General features: G+C 41.8%; 1 protein-coding gene across 1 annotated transcript in view; it reads left to right on the top strand.

Moving 5' to 3' along the window:
• Positions 1-18771, top strand: part of KHDRBS2 (KH RNA binding domain containing, signal transduction associated 2) — a 562712-nt gene that overhangs the window by 396158 nt on the left and 147783 nt on the right. Inside the window, exons 5-6 of the mRNA XM_029062307.2 lie at positions 200-327; positions 9346-9541. Coding sequence (XP_028918140.1) covers positions 200-327; positions 9346-9541 — 324 coding nt within the window. The remainder of the gene's footprint in view (positions 1-199; positions 328-9345; positions 9542-18771) is intronic.

The raw sequence follows: 18771 nt of genomic DNA, 5'->3' as shown, positions 1-18771 counted from the left end.
CTAACCTCTCTGAGACTCCATTTCTCTGGCTGCAGAGTAGAAATAAAAAATGAATTTTTAACACACGACTGAGACTTTGGACAAATTATAGACAAAAGGCCCTGGAAAGTCCAGGAATAATTGATCCTGTGATGGAATTTGTGCTTTTTGACTCCAAGAGCCCCACAGAGATTTAGCTAGTGTGTTTTCTTTCTTCCAGGACTACAATGATGAAATTCGCCAGGAGCAACTGCGGGAACTATCATATTTAAATGGTTCAGAGGACTCAAGTCGTGGACGGTGTATTAGAGGAAGAGGAATCCGGGTGCCTCCTGCAGCTCCTTCCAGGTGGGTTGGTTCATCTTCTAAAAGCAGTTTAAGAGCATATCCAGAGTTTTAGAGGAAGATCCTTCCTTGCATCAGCATCGTTGACACTTTGGTTCCAGGTATGAGAGTGGAATGGGAGGGCAGATGGTAAGAGAATTTACTCCCCAACCAGAGACATCTTCAGACCTTCATGCACCCTGAGGGGTACCTCCCTCTCATGACACAGGAGGTATCATGCTAATACCTGCAGAGATTGCAGCATGCACTGTGCTCTAGGATGCCATCTAATCACACTGTTTACCTCTCTGGCAAAATGGGGCTTTTCAGACATAGTAGCCCACTTCCGTAACCTCAACCATACTCTTCTGCTCAGTTGCAGAGCCTCCGAGAGCCCTGCCATAGAGCAAGCAGCCCTTGTAATAGAGCCTGCTGATCTTTACTGAAGCAATGACTCCACCTCTGTTACCCTCATTCCTAGGTCTGCCTTTTCCCCTCTTCCCTCACCACTCTCCTAGGCCAGAAACAGCATTGCCATAGTCGAAAGAGGAAGAGAAAGAGGAGTAATAGTATTTACTTAAGTGGTTAGGGTATGTAAAACAGTGTACTAAGTACTGGAAGAAAATACACAGGTGGGAATTAAAAACGGTCTCTGTCCTATTTGGGGCTCACAATCCAAAAGTTTAAGTAGGGAGAAGGAATAAGAGAGAGAAAGAGCAGGAGTGCTGAGAAATTAAAATGTAGCATAAAGAAATAGAAAAAATTGACTCAAAGTCTCAAAGGTGATGAAGGAGTCCGAGAGCATGTGGGAGCAACCCAAGCGCGAGGACCTTGGGTGGTGGGAAGGAAGACAGCAGTTACATGGTGCTTTTCTCAGGGGTGATGGGAGTGTCTGAGAGCACACAGGAACAGTTTTTTATCCCCATTGGCCCGTCTAGAGCATATGGGGAGCAGGGACCATCAGTAGCAGGCTATAAAGTGGTGGTTACACAGTGCTTTTCTTAGTGCCAATGGAAGATTGCAAGAGCACCCAGGAGCAGCTTTTTTCTCTGATCCTGCACATACAAAGTGGAGTCTTTCAGTGGCAGGAGAGAAAACAGCAGTTACTGTGCAAGTATTCCCGGTAGCGATGGAAAGAGCACTGGTCTGGGGATCAGACGACCTGAGTTCTAATCCTGGCTCTGCCACATGTCTCCTGTGTGGCACTAGATTATCAATGAATACATTAATGGTATTTATTGAATACTAACTGTGTACAGTGCACTGTAGTAAGCACTTGGGAGAGTGCAATACAACGGACGAGGTAAACATGTTCCCTTTCCATAAAGAGCTGACAGCCTAGAGAGAGAGACACAGACAGTAAAAGAAATTAGGGATAAGTATATACATAAGTGTTGTGAGGCTGAGGGTGGGGTGCTTAAAGGATACAAATCCAAGTGCACAGGGTGCTTGATAACACTATCATTATTATGATGATGATGATCTGCTCTGCACATTATCCAGTGTAGTCTGCTGCTGTCTGCTGTTTCTCTCTGTTTCCTGCCCCAGTAGTCCATCCTACTTCCCAGATATGACTGCATACATCACTTATTATCTTAAACCTTATGCCTGATCTTATGTCTTCAGGTATCACACTTGATCCTGTCACTGACAATGAAGGATATACCTGAGGCTGAGATGGCTTATAAAGAATAGAAAATCAACAAGAAGCTCATTTATGTAACCATCCATATGCTGTTCCCTTTTTGCTTTTATCTCTTGTTAGGTAGAACCTCCTCTAGACTATAAACTCGTTGTGGGAAGGGAATGTTTCTGCCAACACCATTCTATTGTACTCTCCCAAGTACTTAGTACAGAGCTCAATACGTATGATTTATAAATAGATGCAATTTTCAGTGGTGACACCACCAGTGAGAAAGTCATAGAAGAAGTTATCAGATTTGACTAATGGCAAGTCTTAATATTTCCAGAACAGACTTTAAGCTCCTTAAAGGCAAGAATTGAGTCTACCAACTTATTTTCTCCGAAGTGCTTAAATCAGTGCTCTGCTCAAAGTAAGCACTAAATGGTATCTGCTTAGATACCACTGAGAATTCATTCAATAGTATTTATTGAGCGCTTACTATGTGCAGAGCACTGTACTAAGCGCTTGGAATGAACAAGTCGGCAACAGATAGAGACAGTCCCTGCCGTTTGACGGGCTTACAGTCTAATCGGGGGAGAGGGGCAGACGAGAACAATGGCAATAAACAGAGTCAAGGGGAAGAACATCTCGTAAAAACAATGGCAACTAAATAGAATCAAGGCGATGTACAATTCATTAACAAAATAAATAGGGTAACGAAAATATATACAGTTGAGCGGACGAGTACAGTGCTGTGGGGATGGGAAGGGAGAGGTGGAGGAGCAGAGGGAAAAGGGGAAAATGAGGGTTTAGCTGCGGAGAGGTAAAGGGGGGATGGCAGAGGGAGTAGAGGGAGAAGAGGAGCTCAGTCTGGGAACGCCTCTTGGAGGAGGTGAGTTTTAAGTAGGGTTTTGAAGAGGGAAAGAGAATCAGTTTGGCGGAGGTGAGGAGGGAGGGCGTTCCAGGACCGCGGGAGGACGTGACCCAGGGGTTGACGGCGGGATAGGCAAGACCGAGGGACGGTGAGGAGGTGGGCGGCAGAGGAGTGGAGCGTGCGGGGTGGGCGGTAGAAAGAGAGAAGGGAGGAGAGGTAGGAAGGGGCAAGGTGATGGAGAGCCTTGAAGCCTAGATTGAGGAGTTTTGTTTGGAGCGGAGGTTGATAGGCAACCACTGGAGTTGTTTAAGAAGGGGAGTGACATGCCCAGATCGTTTCTGCAGGAAGATGAGCCGGGCAGCGGAGTGAAGAATAGACTGGAGCGGGGCGAGAGAGGAGTAAGGGAGGTCAGAGAGAAGGCTGACACAGTAGTCTAGCCGGGATATAACGAGAGCCCGTAACAGTAAGGTAGCCGTTTGGGTGGAGAGGAAAGGGCGGATCTTGGCGATATTGTAGAGGTGAAACCGGCAGGTCTTGGTAACGGATAGGATGTGTGGGGTGAACGAGAGAGACGAGTCAAGGATGACACCGAGATTGCGGGCCTGAGAGACGGGAAGGATGGTCGTGCCATCAATGGTGATAGAGAAGTCTGGGAGAGGACCGGGTTCGGGAAGGAAGATGAGGAGCTCAGTCTTGCTCATGTTGAGTTTTAGGTGGCGGGCCGACATCCAGGTGGAGACGTCCCGGAGGCAGGAGGAGATGCGAGCCTGAAGGGAGGGGGAGAGGACAGGGGCGGAGATGTAGATCTGCGTGTCATCTGCGTAGAGATGGTAGTCAAAACCGTGAGAGCAAATGAGTTCACCGAGGGAGTGAGTGTAAATGGAGAACAGAAGAGGGCCAAGAACTGACCCTTGAGGAACTCCAACAGTTAAAGGATGGGAGGGGGAGGAGGCTCCAGCGAAGGAGACCGAGAATGACCGGCCAGAGAGGTAAGAGGAGAACCAGGAGAGGACAGAGTCCGTGAAGCCAAGGTGAGATAAGGTATGGAGGAGGAGGGGATGGTCGACAGTGTCAAAGGCAGCAGAGAGGTGTACTAAGCACTTAGGACCATACAATAGAATAAGAAGACAGGATCCCTGCCCTTAGGGACTTTGAAAGTGTAGACTTTGCAAAGTCCTTAGCTATCAGAGAAGGTACTTTACTTAATATCGGGGGAAAAGGTAAATTAGAATCTTGCTGTATCATTTTGTGATTTCATGATTTGGGATTGTGCAATTTTTCAATACAAGAATTGACTTGCTCAGAATGGGAATGCCTATTCATAACTTAGAGATCCTCTACTTTTTTTCTGATCTCTTCTTTAATCTGATAAGCAGATACCTAGAAAATCAGGATGGTATATCATATATTTCCCTAGAAATTCACATCCCCAAAAACTCTTAGTTGTGCAAACCTTACTCAGTATTTGAAGTCTCTATTGGAATAGTCTCATTCACTATTTGTACATCACCACTTGAGACATCGATTTGTCAGCAAAACCCTCTAACTCCTTCGAACTGGAAGTGAAGCATATCATATTTCTAATTGAGACCTCTGGAAACAGTCCGGTTATTGAGAATCTGAAAATAAAATATATGGCCCGTTGTCCTACAGCAGTTGTTGATTTGCCCAAGAAAATGGTTTAATGAGAGAGAATATTACATTTATGGATCATCTGAAACATAAGCAGTGGTCCTTTAGCCTCCTAAAGCGATATTGATTCATACTAACTCAGAAGTTGCATCTAGAAGGCAATATAGGTACCAAAAATACATTTTCATTTCAGGTATTTAGAGATTGCAGGCAGGGCAGGTTTCTTTTAACTGGAATTATGTATATCACTGAGGGTGTATTATGAGGCTTCAGTCATCCAAATAATTTGCATATGGAAATCCCAGTAGTGAGACTATCACAATTTCCTGATTTATCTGCAGTATAACCAGCAGCAACTTGCTATCCCCCTAATTCCTCTAGGTTAGCAGGGAACCTGATTACCATAGTTCATTTCTGAGATAATGTAATCCCAGCAACAGACCATGATGTGGGATTGGCTTCAGAATCTCTGAAATGAATAAATTTGTGTTTCAGATGTATGTTTAGGGAACTTTTTCCAGAAATGTTCTTCTGTACAGCTTCTAGGTTGTATTGCTAGAAATGGAACCACAAGTTTTCAACAGTGTATTTTCCTGGCTAGTTGAAAATGTTAAATCAGCATATTAGTGTATATTGCTGCATTATTGATGTCCTCTAATGTAGGGAGTTGCAACAGATTCGAGAAGATTTTATAATTACTTGAAAAGATAAGTATGCCTCTTATTTTGAAAAATAGGCCTACTTTAAAATGTGGCAATAGGTAGCTCATTAAATTCCCAACTTTCAGTATCTTGATAAAATATGCATAGTATATTTTGTTGCCAAAAGATGAAAAAACTCTGATTACCACATCTATCTACTCATGCTGCAATAAGCAAAAAGAATCTTAAGTTATATCTTAAATTCCACTTCCAGTGTTCTAATGACATCATTGATGCTATAGGCATATCAGCAGGTATGCAAATGAAGCCGAATTTTGCTGTCTTGAGTTCCAAGGCAAGAAGAAAAAGAGTCTGACCCCTATAAGTACTTATTCTTTATTTAAAAAACTGGAAACAACAACATCTTCACACTTCCAGAAATGAAACAAAAACCACAGCTGCAGAATGATGCAGGACTAGTCTCAGTCTCCTGGACTTCTCATTTCTCGAGGCCTCTTTCTTCTTATCTGTTGGCTGCCTGTCTTCCTGTTGCCATTTAAAGCTCTTGGGGCCCAGACAAATAAGATGGGATCAACCTGTCCTCAGACAAATTGTCCTCCCACCTTGCTCTCATCAAACTAGTCTCTGGATTTTGGTCTTGAGGGAAGGTACCATTCCCTCTAAGATATTCCTTTTGGCCTTGGGAAGATGGTTTGAATGGTTATAGCCCATCTCCTGAACCAGTGCAAACAGCAGAAAATATAAATAGCATCCTTTAAAAAAATCACATGTGGGTATGCTAAAGAAAATGTAAAGTCACTCGATAATGTATTCTCCAAGTGCTTAGTAGAGTGCTTTGCACAGAGTAAGCATTCAATAAAAACAATTAAAATGAATGAATGGATAATGTTCACAAGAACTATATCTCTCCCCTTCTAGACTCTCCCAAGTATTGAGTACAATGCTCTGCACAAAGTAAGCACTCAGTAAATACAATTGATTGGACATTTGACATTTGGATTTTTGTACAATAATCTATGTGCCAAGTAATGATGAAACAGGAAACAAGATGTAGATTTGGTATACTGAGGTCATAAATAATGCATTGCATAAATAAAGAATAATACGTATCTTATCTACAAGCTAGATTCAGTCGGTCAGGAAATATAAATTAAGGAGCCAAGTGAAAGATCAAGATTTCTTTTAGATCAAATGTCTTGAACTGAAGAGAGGGAGGACTGACATCTATCTCCTTTCTTCTTTTCCCTCTCCCTTTTCCTACACCACTAAAAGAAAAGACGGTGTACCTTGTAGGCATATATATGAACAGGATCTCCCCAGTACTGGCTTTGGGCAGTGAGGCCTGAGATATATGGCCACAATCACCTTCCCATCATTGCCTGAGAGCGGAGGAGTCTACTCCCCCTTTGCAGCTGTCTCTTTAATCTTTTTGGAGTCTTAGGAAATCTTTGAGGCCCTAACCATATAGTTTCCCTTGGAGGGACAATTGAATGCTTGAATAGAACCATTTCTGGTGTTCTGGATCCCATCTTAAGGTTGATGTTCTATTTGAAAAACAATTAATTCACTAATAACTGTAAAGCCACTGCTTTCAGGCCAACACTTCGTGAATTCACCACTGCCATTAGAGGTCTTGAAGAATGGCAAAGTTAACAGATTTCCACACCTCACTCATATCTATTTCTCAGGCTGCTGCCTGCATACTCAGATGTTCTACACAAATCATGTAGGATACAGAACAGTCTGAAGGTTTATTGTTTTGCTCTTGAGATTAGTAAACAATCTCCTGGTAAAAACTGATAGAGGAAAGGACCATCTGCTTATCCAGGGATCTGCAATGTTTTTGTGCAGAAAAGCAAAAAAAGCCACATAAAACCTATCAACCAATCAGCTAAATTTAATGAGTGTTTACTGTATGCAAAGCATTATACTAAGTTATGGGAGAGTACATTACAGATATAATAATAATATGGTATTTGTTAAGTGCTTACTATGTGCTAAGCACTGTTCCAAGTACTGCGATAGATACAAACTAATCAGGTTGTCCTACATGGGGTTTATAGTCTTAATCCTCATTTTACAGATGAGGTAACTGAGGCCCAGAGAAGTTAAGTGGCTTGCCCAAGGTCACACAGCAGACAAGTGGCAGAGTAAGGATTAGAACCCATGTCCTCTAACTCCCAAACCCTTGCTCTTTCCACTAAGCCACGATGCTTCTCTAATATTCTCTTTTATGGGTATAAGTGCTACAGGGATGAGGAAGGGGTGAATAAAGGGAGTAAATCAGGCAGGGTACTGCCTAAGGGAGGGGAAAGAAGAAATGGGAGCCCGTTGTTGGGTAGGTATTGTCTTTATCTGTAGCCGAATTGTGCTTTTCAAGCACTTAGTACAGTGCTCTGCACACAGTAAGCGCTCAATAAATATGATTGAATGAAGGAAGACCTCTTGGAAAATATGTGCCTTCAATAAGGATATTAAGGTGGAGAGAGTAATTGTCGGTCAAATAATAAAAATACCGATAATACTAATAATTGTGAAATTTGTTAAGCATATACTACGCACTAAGCCCAGGGTACATCTAAGATAATTGTGTCCCACATGGGATTTACAATGTGAATAAGAGGGAGGACAGATATTGAATCCCCATTTTGCAGATGAGGGAACTCAGGCCCAAAGAAGTGAAGTGACTTGTCCAAGGTCATCCAGCAGACATGGGGCAGGGTTGGGATTAGAACTCAGCTCCTCTTCCCCAATCTGTGATCTTTTCATGAGACCATGCTACTTGCATCAACAACATCCCTTTCTTGGTGCTGAGTCCCCAGTAATGAAGGCCACTTCCCAGTGGTAGCCTATCATCGAGAGCCAATATGGTATCAAGAAGAGACTGAATACGTCTGTAGAACAAGGGATTTCTAGACCCTGTTCTATTTCAATCGGCAAACAGTTCCTCGTATGTAAACAGAGAAGGAACATGGCTTAGTGGAAAGAGCATGGGCTTGGGAGTGAGAGGATGTGGGTTCTAATCTCAGCTCTGCTACTTGTCTGATGTGTGAACTTGGTCAAGCCACTTAACTTCTCTGTGCCTCAGTTACCTCATCTATAAAATGGGGATTAAGACTGTGAGCTCCACGTGGGACAACCTGATTACTTTATATTTATCACAGAGTTTAGAACAGTGTTTGGCACATAGTAAGTGCTTAACAAATACCATAATGATGATGAAGATGTAAACGTGACTAAAAATCACTCTCCACCTTGCAGACTTGCCTGAACTTCTGGAGGAACTTGACTCCTGGGTTCTGTATAATTATTTGGACCTGACTCACTGATACCTGGCCCACTTACTGTCAGCACCGCACATTTCCTGGGAATGACAGATTACCACAGTATGGCTTAGTGGAAAGAGCATGGGCTTGAGAGTCAGAGGTAATGGGTTCTAATTCCGGGCCCCACTTGTCAGCTGTGTGACTTTGGGCAAGTCATTTAACTTCTCTGTGCCTCAGTTACCTCATCTGTAAAATGGGGATTAAGACTGTGAGCCCCAAGTGGAACAACCTGATTACCTTGTATCTACCCCATCTCTTAGAACTGTAGTAAGCACATAGTAAGTGCTTAACACCATCATCATCATTATTATTATTATTGTTACCAAGCTTTTGATACTTGGAAATTTCACCAAAATAGAATTACTACCATTTATGACATTAGATTATAATTAAAAAGTTGCAGGGATAGACAGGTTTGGGAGTATTCAACTGACCCGCTGAAGTTATCAACTCATTTGGGGATTAATCTTGGTTCTGAAATGACTCCTGGGTTTTCATTTCCACTCTGTATCATGACAAGCAGTATAGTACTGACTCCTCAAAGTGTTGCAAGGATGAATTAGATGATGGCTATTAAATAATTATAGTTCAGACCTTCCTGCCACAAGCTAAATTTGGTGATGAGTAAAAGTTTGCTGATGTCAGTCTCCTCAACTGTAAAGGTATTTAAATAACTGTTCCCCTTCCTCCACAGGCTGTGGGCCCCACATGGGAAAGGATAGTCCCACCTAATTTTCTTATAGCTAGCCACACAGTACTGTGCTATGCGCAGAGTAAGCATTTAATAAATTCCACAATTAGAGTCATTAAAATTTGGAGCTCCATTTTATTGTGAATTGTAGAGAAAGTGTACATCTACTGGTCAGTTATCATCTGTTCACACTTTATTTCTTTATTCCACCTTCATTTGTTTTTATTTCCAAGGGGTCGAGGGGGTGCAGTACCTCCTCCCCAACCCGGAAGAGGCATCCCAGCTCCCAGAGGGACAACTGTGACCCGAGGCGCCCTGCCCATACCTCCTGTAGCAAGAGGTGTTCCTACCCCCCGAGCAAGGGGAGCTCCAGCAGCCCCAGGATACCGGCCACCCCCTCCTCCAACTCACGAGGCCTATGAAGAATATGTAAGTACTTACCATGCATCTACCTCAGTAATATCCACTACTGATTAGTCAACCATGGTTAGTGTTGAACTCAGAAGTCTGAGCTGTGAACACTTTGCAGGACTTCTCTTTAGGTTTAAATGGTAACACTGTTTTCTGGGAAACACAAGGATCTGACTTAAGTTAATTTGGCAGGGAATAACACTGAGTTTATTGCTTATCCATGGTAAATAAATTCAGATTCCAAGCACAAGATTTTTTTTTATCCTTGGACTTTTTTATGTAGTTTATATTACTAGCTAATGTGGCAAAATTTAAAAAAGGGATATAAAAGAATCAACCAAGTATTCTAAAAGAGATTCTGCTGGAATGCACTAAATTTTAGGAATGATAGCATTCCTCTTGAATGATGGATGTCTTGGATGTCTTAATTACATTGCAAAAGATAACTTGAAAGGTATTGCCAGGCTAATCTAACTACTTTTATGTTTACATCACTCTACCATGTTTCTACTTAAGTAGATTTAATATTGTTTAACTGAAAAAAAAAATCTGTGCTAGTGAGCCAGTGGGTTTGAGACAATCTCTTCCATTCCCAGAGCTTTTACCTCCTATTTCTCTTTTTCTATATTCCCCTCTGTAGTACTTTTCCTCCCACCTCAGTTGGGCAGAGATTTTGGATTGGTATAAAGTGGTAAGGAGAACATAGAAATTAAAAAGACAAAAATACTTCAAGGCCAGAAAAGGAAAAGAGAAAGGAAGAGACAGAGACAGGCTATGCTGTGTTCTTTTTCTGTTTGGAAGACCAAGAAGGATTTCAATGGCCTAAAGAGAAGGGTGGGCTGAAAACAAGTGTTAAAATGCAAAAAGCCATAGAGACTGAGTTGTTAGCTATGGGGGCTCTTTGAGGAGAGAACTTTGTCTTGTAGTAGTAGTTGCAAAAATAGTAATTTATTGAGCATTAAGTAGATGCAATGTACTGTAAGAGTTTGGAAAGTATAAGAAGCAAGTGACACATTCCCCATCCTACAGGACCTTAAACTCTAAGAGGGGAGACAGTCATAAAAAGATTTACAATCAATAGTTTTTACTGAGCACTTACTATGTGCAGAGCACTGAAATAAGCACTTGGGAGAGTATGAAGAACAGAGTTGTTACACATATTTCCTGACCACAAGCTTTCAGTCTAATCAAATTAAATAATTGAATGTATAATTAAAGGAACACATATGCCCAAGTGATAAGCATGAGAATAAATAAGTGCATCCATGCTCTCCGTCAATCAGAACTATTTATTGAACTTTTACCTTGGGCAAATCACTGAACCAAGCATTTGGGGAGTACCATAGAGTCAGTAGTTCCCTACCCTGAAAATGCCTACAATCTAGTGATGGATGGTAAGGAAAAGTAATGGAGATAGGGGAAAAAATAGGGTATAAAGATATCTATATAAATGCTACAGGACATGTAAATGTCCAAATGCTTAGAGACACAGTAATGGTGGAGGGGGTAATTCAGGGGGAAGATATGAAAGATTGATTAGTGAAGTCCTAGTGAAAGACTTGGGAAAGGCCTTAAAATGAGGAGAGTAGTGTTCTGCCCGATGTGAAGTGGTAGGCAGCTCCAGACAGAGGGGAAGCAAGCAAGGCATAGGCAACAAGAGAGATCAGAATGAAACAGTGAGTAGACTGGCTTGAGAGGAACCAATTGTACAATCAATCATATTTATTGAGCACTTACTGTGAGCCTACTGTATTTAGCACTTGGGAGAGTATAATATAAAACAGTTGGTAGACTTTCCCTGCCACAGACTATGCAGTGGAAAGGAACAGAAGCAGTGTGGCGTAGTAGATAAAGCACGGGCCTGTGAGTCCAATCCCACTTGCTTCTAATCCCAGCTCTGCCACTTGCCTGCTGTGTGACCTTGGACAAGTCACTTCATTTTTCTGGGCCTCAGTTATCTCAGCTGCAAAATAGGAATTGAAATTGTGAGACCATGTGAGACAGGGTCTGTTTTCCACCTGATTTGCTTATATAATAATAATAATAATGATGGTATTTGTTAAGCACTTACTATGTGCCAAACACTATTCTAAACACTGAGGTAAATTCAAGGTAATCAGATTGTCCCATGTGGGGCTAACAGTCTCAATCCCCATTTTACAGATGAGGTAACTGAGGCACAGAGAAGTGACTTGCCCAAGGATACACAGCAGACAAGTGGCAGGGACGGGATTAGAACCCACAACCTCTGACTCCCAAGCCCGTGCTCTTCCACTAGGCCATGCTGCTCCTCTGTATCTTCTTCAGCGCTTAGTACAGTGCCTAACACATAGTAAGGGCTTAACATACACCATTATTATTATTATCCTTAATATTAATAATAGCGTGGACAAGTTGATGGATTTATTCATTCATTAAATAGTATTTATTGAGCGCTGACTATGTGCAGATCACTGTACTAAGCTCTTGGAGTGTACAATTTGGCAACAGATAGAGACAATCCCTGTCCAATAATGGGCTCACAGTCTAAACAGGGGAGAAAGACAGCAAAACAAAACAAGCAGTCTAATGCAGACATCATCAAGATAAATAGAATCACAGAGCTATGCTACCCTTTAACAAAATAAATACGGTAATAAATAATATATACAAATATTCATTCATTCAATAGTATTTATTGAGCGCTTACTATGTGCAGAGCACTGTACTAAGCGCTTGGGATGAACAAGTCGGCAACAGATAGAGACAGTCCCTGCCGTTTGACCGGCTTACAGTCTACGCACGGTGCTGAGGGGAAAGGAAGGGGGAAGAGCAGAGGGCGGGGGGGGGGGCAATGGGGAGGGGAGGAGGAGCAGAGGGAAAGTGGGGACTCAGTCTGGGAAGGCCTCCTGGAGGAGGTGAGCTCTCAGTAGGACTTTGAAGACGGGAAGAGAGTTAGTTTGGCGGATGTGAGGAGGGAGGGCATTCCAGGACAGCAGTGGAACATGGACCAGGGGTCTAGAGTGGGACAGGCAAGAACGAGGCACAGTGAGGAAGTGAGCAGCCAAGGAACAGAGTGTATGGGGTGGGCAGAAGAAAGAGAAGGTAGGTGAGATAGGAGGGGGCAAGGTGATAGAGAGTTTTGAAGCCAAGAGTGAGGAGTTTTTGTTTTGTGTGAAGGTTGAGAGGCAACCACTAGAGGTTTTTGAGGAGGGGAGTGACAAGCCCAGAGCATTTCTGTAGGAAGACAGTAAGAATAGACTGGAATGGGGAGAGCCAGGAGGAAGGAAGTTAAGAGAGGAGGCTGACACAATAATCTAGTCGGGATATTATGAGAGCTTGTTCTAGCACGGTAGCAGTTTGGATAGAGCAGTTTGGATAGCAGTTTGGATAAGCCACTTGTCAGCTGTGTGACTGTGGGCAAGTCACTTAACTTCTCTATGCCTCAGTTACTTCATCTGTAAAATGGGAATTAAGACTGTGAGCCCTACGTGGGACAACCTGATTCCCTTGTGTCTACCCCAGTGCTTAGAACAGTGCTCTGCACATAGTAAGCGCTTAACAAACACCAACATTATTATAGAGAGAAAAGGGTGGATCTTGGCGATATTGTGAGGATGAGACCGGCAGATGTTGGTGACTGATTGGATGAGTGGGTTGAATGAGAGAGCAGAGTCGAGGATGACACCAAAGTTGTGGGCCTGTGAGATGGGAAGGATGGTAGTGCCGTCCACAGTGACAGGGAAGTCAGGGAGAGGACAGGGTTTGGGAGGGAAGATAATTTATGTGACTTGGGACACAGGAAAATTCATTTGGAAAGACATGTTGGGGGAAGTGGGCTTGAATATGGGAAGAATTGAAAGACTGTAATCACATTATGAGCAGGGAATGTGTCTACCAACTCTGTTATATTGTTGTTATATTGTACTCTCTCAAGGGCACAGTACAGTGCTTTACACATAGTAAGTGCTCCATAATGCGATTGGTTGATTGATTGAAGACAGCTAGGAGGTTAGGAAAACACCTAGGTTGCAACCTTCTGAAATAGAATGGGTTGGGAGTTGTGTTGTCGATTATGATAGAAAAGTTAGAAGGGGGAGGAGATTTAAGAAGGAAGATGAGTAGTTTGATTTTGAGAAATATTAAGCTTTGAGTGCCAGTGGAAAATCAGGTGGAAAGGTTCTAGAGGCAAGAGGACATTCCGGATTGCAGGTTAGATGAGTGGCCAGGTCTAGATAACAGGTTTGGACAGCTACGGAGAGAGGAGATAAGGTACCTGAAGCCTTGATGAGTTCCCTGAAAGAAAGTGTTGAGGGCAAGGATAGGGGACCCAGAACAGAGATTTGTGGCACATTTGCAATTAAAGGATAAGATGTGGAAGAGGTTCCAGTGGGCAAAATGGAGAAGCAGTAGTTCAAAGGGATAGGACTAGGACCAGGTTAGCAACATGTTAGCAAAAGTAAACTTGAAAGTGTTTCAAATAGGAGGGAGTTGTCGTCCACTCAGACAAGCTGAAGCTTTGACATTTAATGTATATTCCTGAAGTGCCTAGTACAATGCTCTGTATGTGATAGTTACGCAACAAATACCAGAGATGATGATGATTTAAACATCGGATGTTTTAGGAATGCTTCAGGGAAGGTTAGAGGGGGATGTGAGGGAAGGGCAGGGAGGACTACAAAGAATGCTGAAAAAGATCTGTAAATAATGTTTACCTAAATAGAAGTGGGCTGGTAATAGTGTTTTGGAACTGGAACTCTTCCATCATGGCTGTTTCAGGGTTGTTGACTAAAAAAAGGATGGCATCAGATTTTTAAATACATCAGCTTCGTTTTGTTTCTGGATTTCTTTACTTTAGAGAACCATTGTTTGGAATGCTTCTGATTAGAGCCTGACTGATTGCTCAACCATTTAGTTTTGCGTGGGTTGGCTTTGAATTTTGATTCAACAGCTAAACTCTTGAAAACTTGGTTTTAGTTATTTGGACTTTATTGATTTGTCTTTGGACTCCATGAACATTAAACAACTCCATATTTTGTGGACAAGATACAATGTCTTAGTATATCTATATCTGAGCACATCAAATGCTTTATTGTGAAGCACATTAGGACATTCTGAGTAAAATGGATTTCTTGTCCTCTGTGACCACCAATCACTTACAGTATGTTCTGCTTTCTCCTGATGCTTGAAAATAATTAATGTACTCACTTTTAATCAGTGACGGGTTTTTAACGTTTCATTTTCCTACCCTTTTAATACCATGGATCTACTTAATAATAATTATAATAATATTTGTTCAGTGCTTACTGTGTGTCAAGCATTGTACTAAGTGCTGGAGTAGGTTCAAGCTAATCAGGTTGGACACAGTCCATGTCTCAAATGGGGCTTACAGTCTTAATCCCATTTTCATATGAGTAACTGGGTCACAGAGATATTATGTGACTTGCCCATGGTCACAAAGCAGCCAGGTGGAAGAGCCAGGATTAGAACCCAGGTCCTTCTGACTCCCAGGCCTGTGCTCCTACTTGATGCTACATGCTTCTACATGGCCTGTACTCATACCATAGGCCATGTTGCTTCCTACTTGAGAAGCAACCAGATCCCAAACCAGGATAAAGTATTTCATTCCAGCCCATGACGAAAATAGGGAGGCAGCAGGAAGTACATGATCTTTTTAAATAAGATATTCCAGGTTATACCTTTGTTACGTCACTCAAAAATATGAATGCATTGTGAAGAGTTACATCACAGGGTACCTTTTCCCACAGCATTTAAGTCAGATGCAGTTGACTTAAGTGCAGTTAGTTACGTTCTATTCCAGAACAAATTCTAACTTGATGATCTACTTGATTAGATTGCAGTTCCCACTATTCCTCTCCCTTTGTGTCTTTCCCCCTCCCACACACTTTTCCTAGGGATTTTCTAGACATCCCTCCATGTACCCTAAACATGGCTGCTTCCACTCCTGTATCTTCCTCCACTGCTATTTTTTTTAAACAAGGACTCCCACGAACCCTATTCCAACTGCTTGCCGCCACTATTGCCAGCAGATGGAGAGTGGAAAAGGTCACCTGGTCCCAGCTAAGACCCTGATGGCCAGCTGCCAGAGACCCTGGTTAAAGCAGTGAAGCTGGACTTTCAGCCATTTTTCTGGAAGTAATGATGATGTTGATGATGTTGGTATTTGTTAAGCTCTTACTATGTGCCGAGCACTGTTCTAAGCACTGGGGTAGATAGGGGAATCAGGTTGTCCCACGTGGGGCTCACAGTCTTAATCCCCATTTTACAGATGAGGCAACTGAGGCACCGAGAAGTGAAGTGACTTGCCCAAAGTCACACAGCTGACAAGTGGCCGAGCTGGGATTTGAACCCATGACCTCTGACTCCAAAACCCGGGCTCTTTCCACTGAGCCATGCTGCTCCAAGTAGCCATTGGAAGCAGTGCCAGGGGAGGAAGGAATAGAGAGGGATTGATCTTTCCTGAAGCAATGGAACATTAAGTCAGACTGGGCTTAAAGATTCCGGGTTAAAATAGCATTAGTACACATTTCCAGATATTATTCAGTGTGGTCATTTAGATTGGGGGAAATGTACTTCTATTTGCATTGATTAGTATCTGAGATATAGCTAGTCACTTAGTAACCTCATTACCTTCTTTTCCCTTTCCAATTCCTCCTTTCCCTAAGCATTTTCCCCCCATTGACACCTACAAAATATGCAGTGTGAGCCCTTTAGTGGCTACCATATTGTACTCATGATTGAAATCTCTTCATTTTTAAATTATTATTATAGATTGTAAACTCGTTATGTGTGGGGAATGTATCTGCTAATTAATAATAATGGTATTTGTTAAGTGCTTACTATGTGTGAAGCACTGTTCTAAGCACTGGTGGGGGATAGAAGGTGATCAGGTTGTCCCCTACGGGGCTCATGGTCTTAATCCCCATTTTACAGATGAGGTAACTGAGGCATGGAGAAGTTAAGTGACTTCCCCAAAGTCACACAGCTGACAAGTGGCAGAGCTGGGATTAGAACCCATGACTCCCAAGCCCATGCTACTCTCCTGATTGCTTAGTACAGTGCTCTGCAAATAAGCTCACAATAAATAACATTGATTGGTGTATTTGTTAAGCGCTTATTATATGTCAAGCACTGTTCTAAACACTCATTCTTAACAATTACATCTTGTGTATTCATTGAAAGTAAGCTTCATTCCCATGTATTTGCTGAAGGGTTGATGCTCCCAGTGAACTGAGAAGGCTAGATTCTGGGTTGAGCACCTATATTCTCCTTTCTTTTATAATTCTTATTTGTCCTTATGAATATACCTTATACAATTTCCTTTCTTTCCTACCCTTGGGAAAGGTGAAAGAATATGTAATATATATTGAAGGGATAACATTCCGCAGAATGAGATTGTTTGCTTTTATTGTTCTACAATGCTCCTCAGTGCTGCACTCCTGTACACTGGAGGATGTTGCAAAATAAAAGTAAATGTCACATTACCCCATTTACCTTTAACTTTTAACGGTTATGCATATTTGTACCAGGTTCTAGGTAAGTTGAAACAAATGCTTTTTGTTGCAGTAAACAGTCAAACTAGGACACTTTGACTCACTGGAGCACTGGCAAAGTAGGGCCAGTCTTAGGTAGCAGATCCCGGATCAGCTAAGCACTTAGTATAGTGGTCCACGCACAGTAAGCATTTAATGAATACCATTGATCCCTAGTCAATGGTATTTATTGAGTGCTTACTATGTGCAGAGCACATATCTTCAGTCCCTTCCCCTTTGGCTGACTATGAATGTGTAGTTGTTGGTGAGACAAAGGCATTCACCCAACATTTATAGAGCATCACAGTTGGAAAGCCTAACAGAATCCAAACAGTTCTAAAAGAAAGAAGAATCATTCATTATTTACAGTGCTTTAAAAATGCATTTAAAAGGGTTTTTAAACTCCTGAAACTTTCATGGCTTTGCCTTCCCAGCTTGATTCTGTCTTGATTTTTTGTTTTCCCCATGCTATTTTTCCAAAAGCTAATGTACTTACCACTTCACATAAGGTCTTAGGTGGCCTAATACATTAAGTAATTTTAAAAATATTGGGATTTCATTTTCAGAATCCACTGTCACTAAAATTTATGTTCAGCATAATTTTAAAATGTAAAGTATTATTAAGACATGGTTCTAACATATACTTCTATTCTGCTACTAATAATGTCTGAAAAGTATCCTCAAAATCATGAAAATAAGTTTTACTAATAGACCCTACTCAATTAAAACACCACAGGCACCCAGGAGTTAATGAAACAACCATCATCTGAAATAAAAATAGTGAAAATGGAAGGCTACATACTCTTTCCAGACTAAGGAGAAAAAGAATGATCCTTTTCTCTCTTCTGAAAAATCAAGATGCCAACTTAAAAACATTTTTAAACTCCTCACATCCATAAACTAACTCTCCAGAGGTGGAGGTGTGTCAAGAGCAGAAAATAACATAATAATAATGATTGTTATTTGTTAAGTGCCTGCTTTATAATAAGAACTTTTCTAAGCTGTGTGCTGTAGACTCAAAATAATCAGGTCAGACACAGTCCCTGTTCTACATGGGTCTCACAGTCAAAATAGGAAGAACACATATCTAATCCCCATTTTACGGATGAAAAACAGAGAAATTAAGTGACTTGTCCAGGGTCACAAAGCAAGCAAGTGACAGAGCAAGGTTTAGAACCTGAGTCCTCAGAATCAATCAATCATATTTATTGAGCACTTACTCTGTGCAGAGCACTCTACTAAGCACTTGGGTGAGTACAGTAGAACAATATAACAGACACATTCCTTGCCCACAGTGAGCTTACAGCCTAGAGGAGAGGACAGACATTAATTTAAATAATTACAGCTATGTACATGAGTGCTGTGGGGTTAGGAGGGGAGATGAAGGAGCTCCCAAGCCTGTTTTCTTTCCACTAGACAATGCATTGAAATGGAAGTAATTTGGACTTCAATTATCCAGGAAACGCAGGTATCCAAACCTTTTGGAGGCGCCTTTTCTTGACCCCTAGATCTGGACTTTCATACCCTCTAGTTATGTATTTTCTAGATTTTTATGCATGAAAGTGTGAGTAGAGGAAACACCACCTGGGAACACTGGATAGGGAATCTGGACCAGACCTAGAATAAGTAAGAACATCTGTGCATACTGGAGTCCCATACTTTAAAGTTAAGTACAGCGATTCGCTTCTGGACAAACACTGCCTATGTTTTCTCCTG

Source organism: Ornithorhynchus anatinus, chromosome 1, assembly GCF_004115215.2.
Source record: "Ornithorhynchus anatinus isolate Pmale09 chromosome 1, mOrnAna1.pri.v4, whole genome shotgun sequence".
Classification (NCBI taxonomy): Eukaryota; Metazoa; Chordata; class Mammalia; order Monotremata; family Ornithorhynchidae; genus Ornithorhynchus; species Ornithorhynchus anatinus.
The sequence above is the reverse complement of the archived record's forward strand: the minus strand, read 5'-3'. Positions and strand labels throughout refer to the sequence as shown.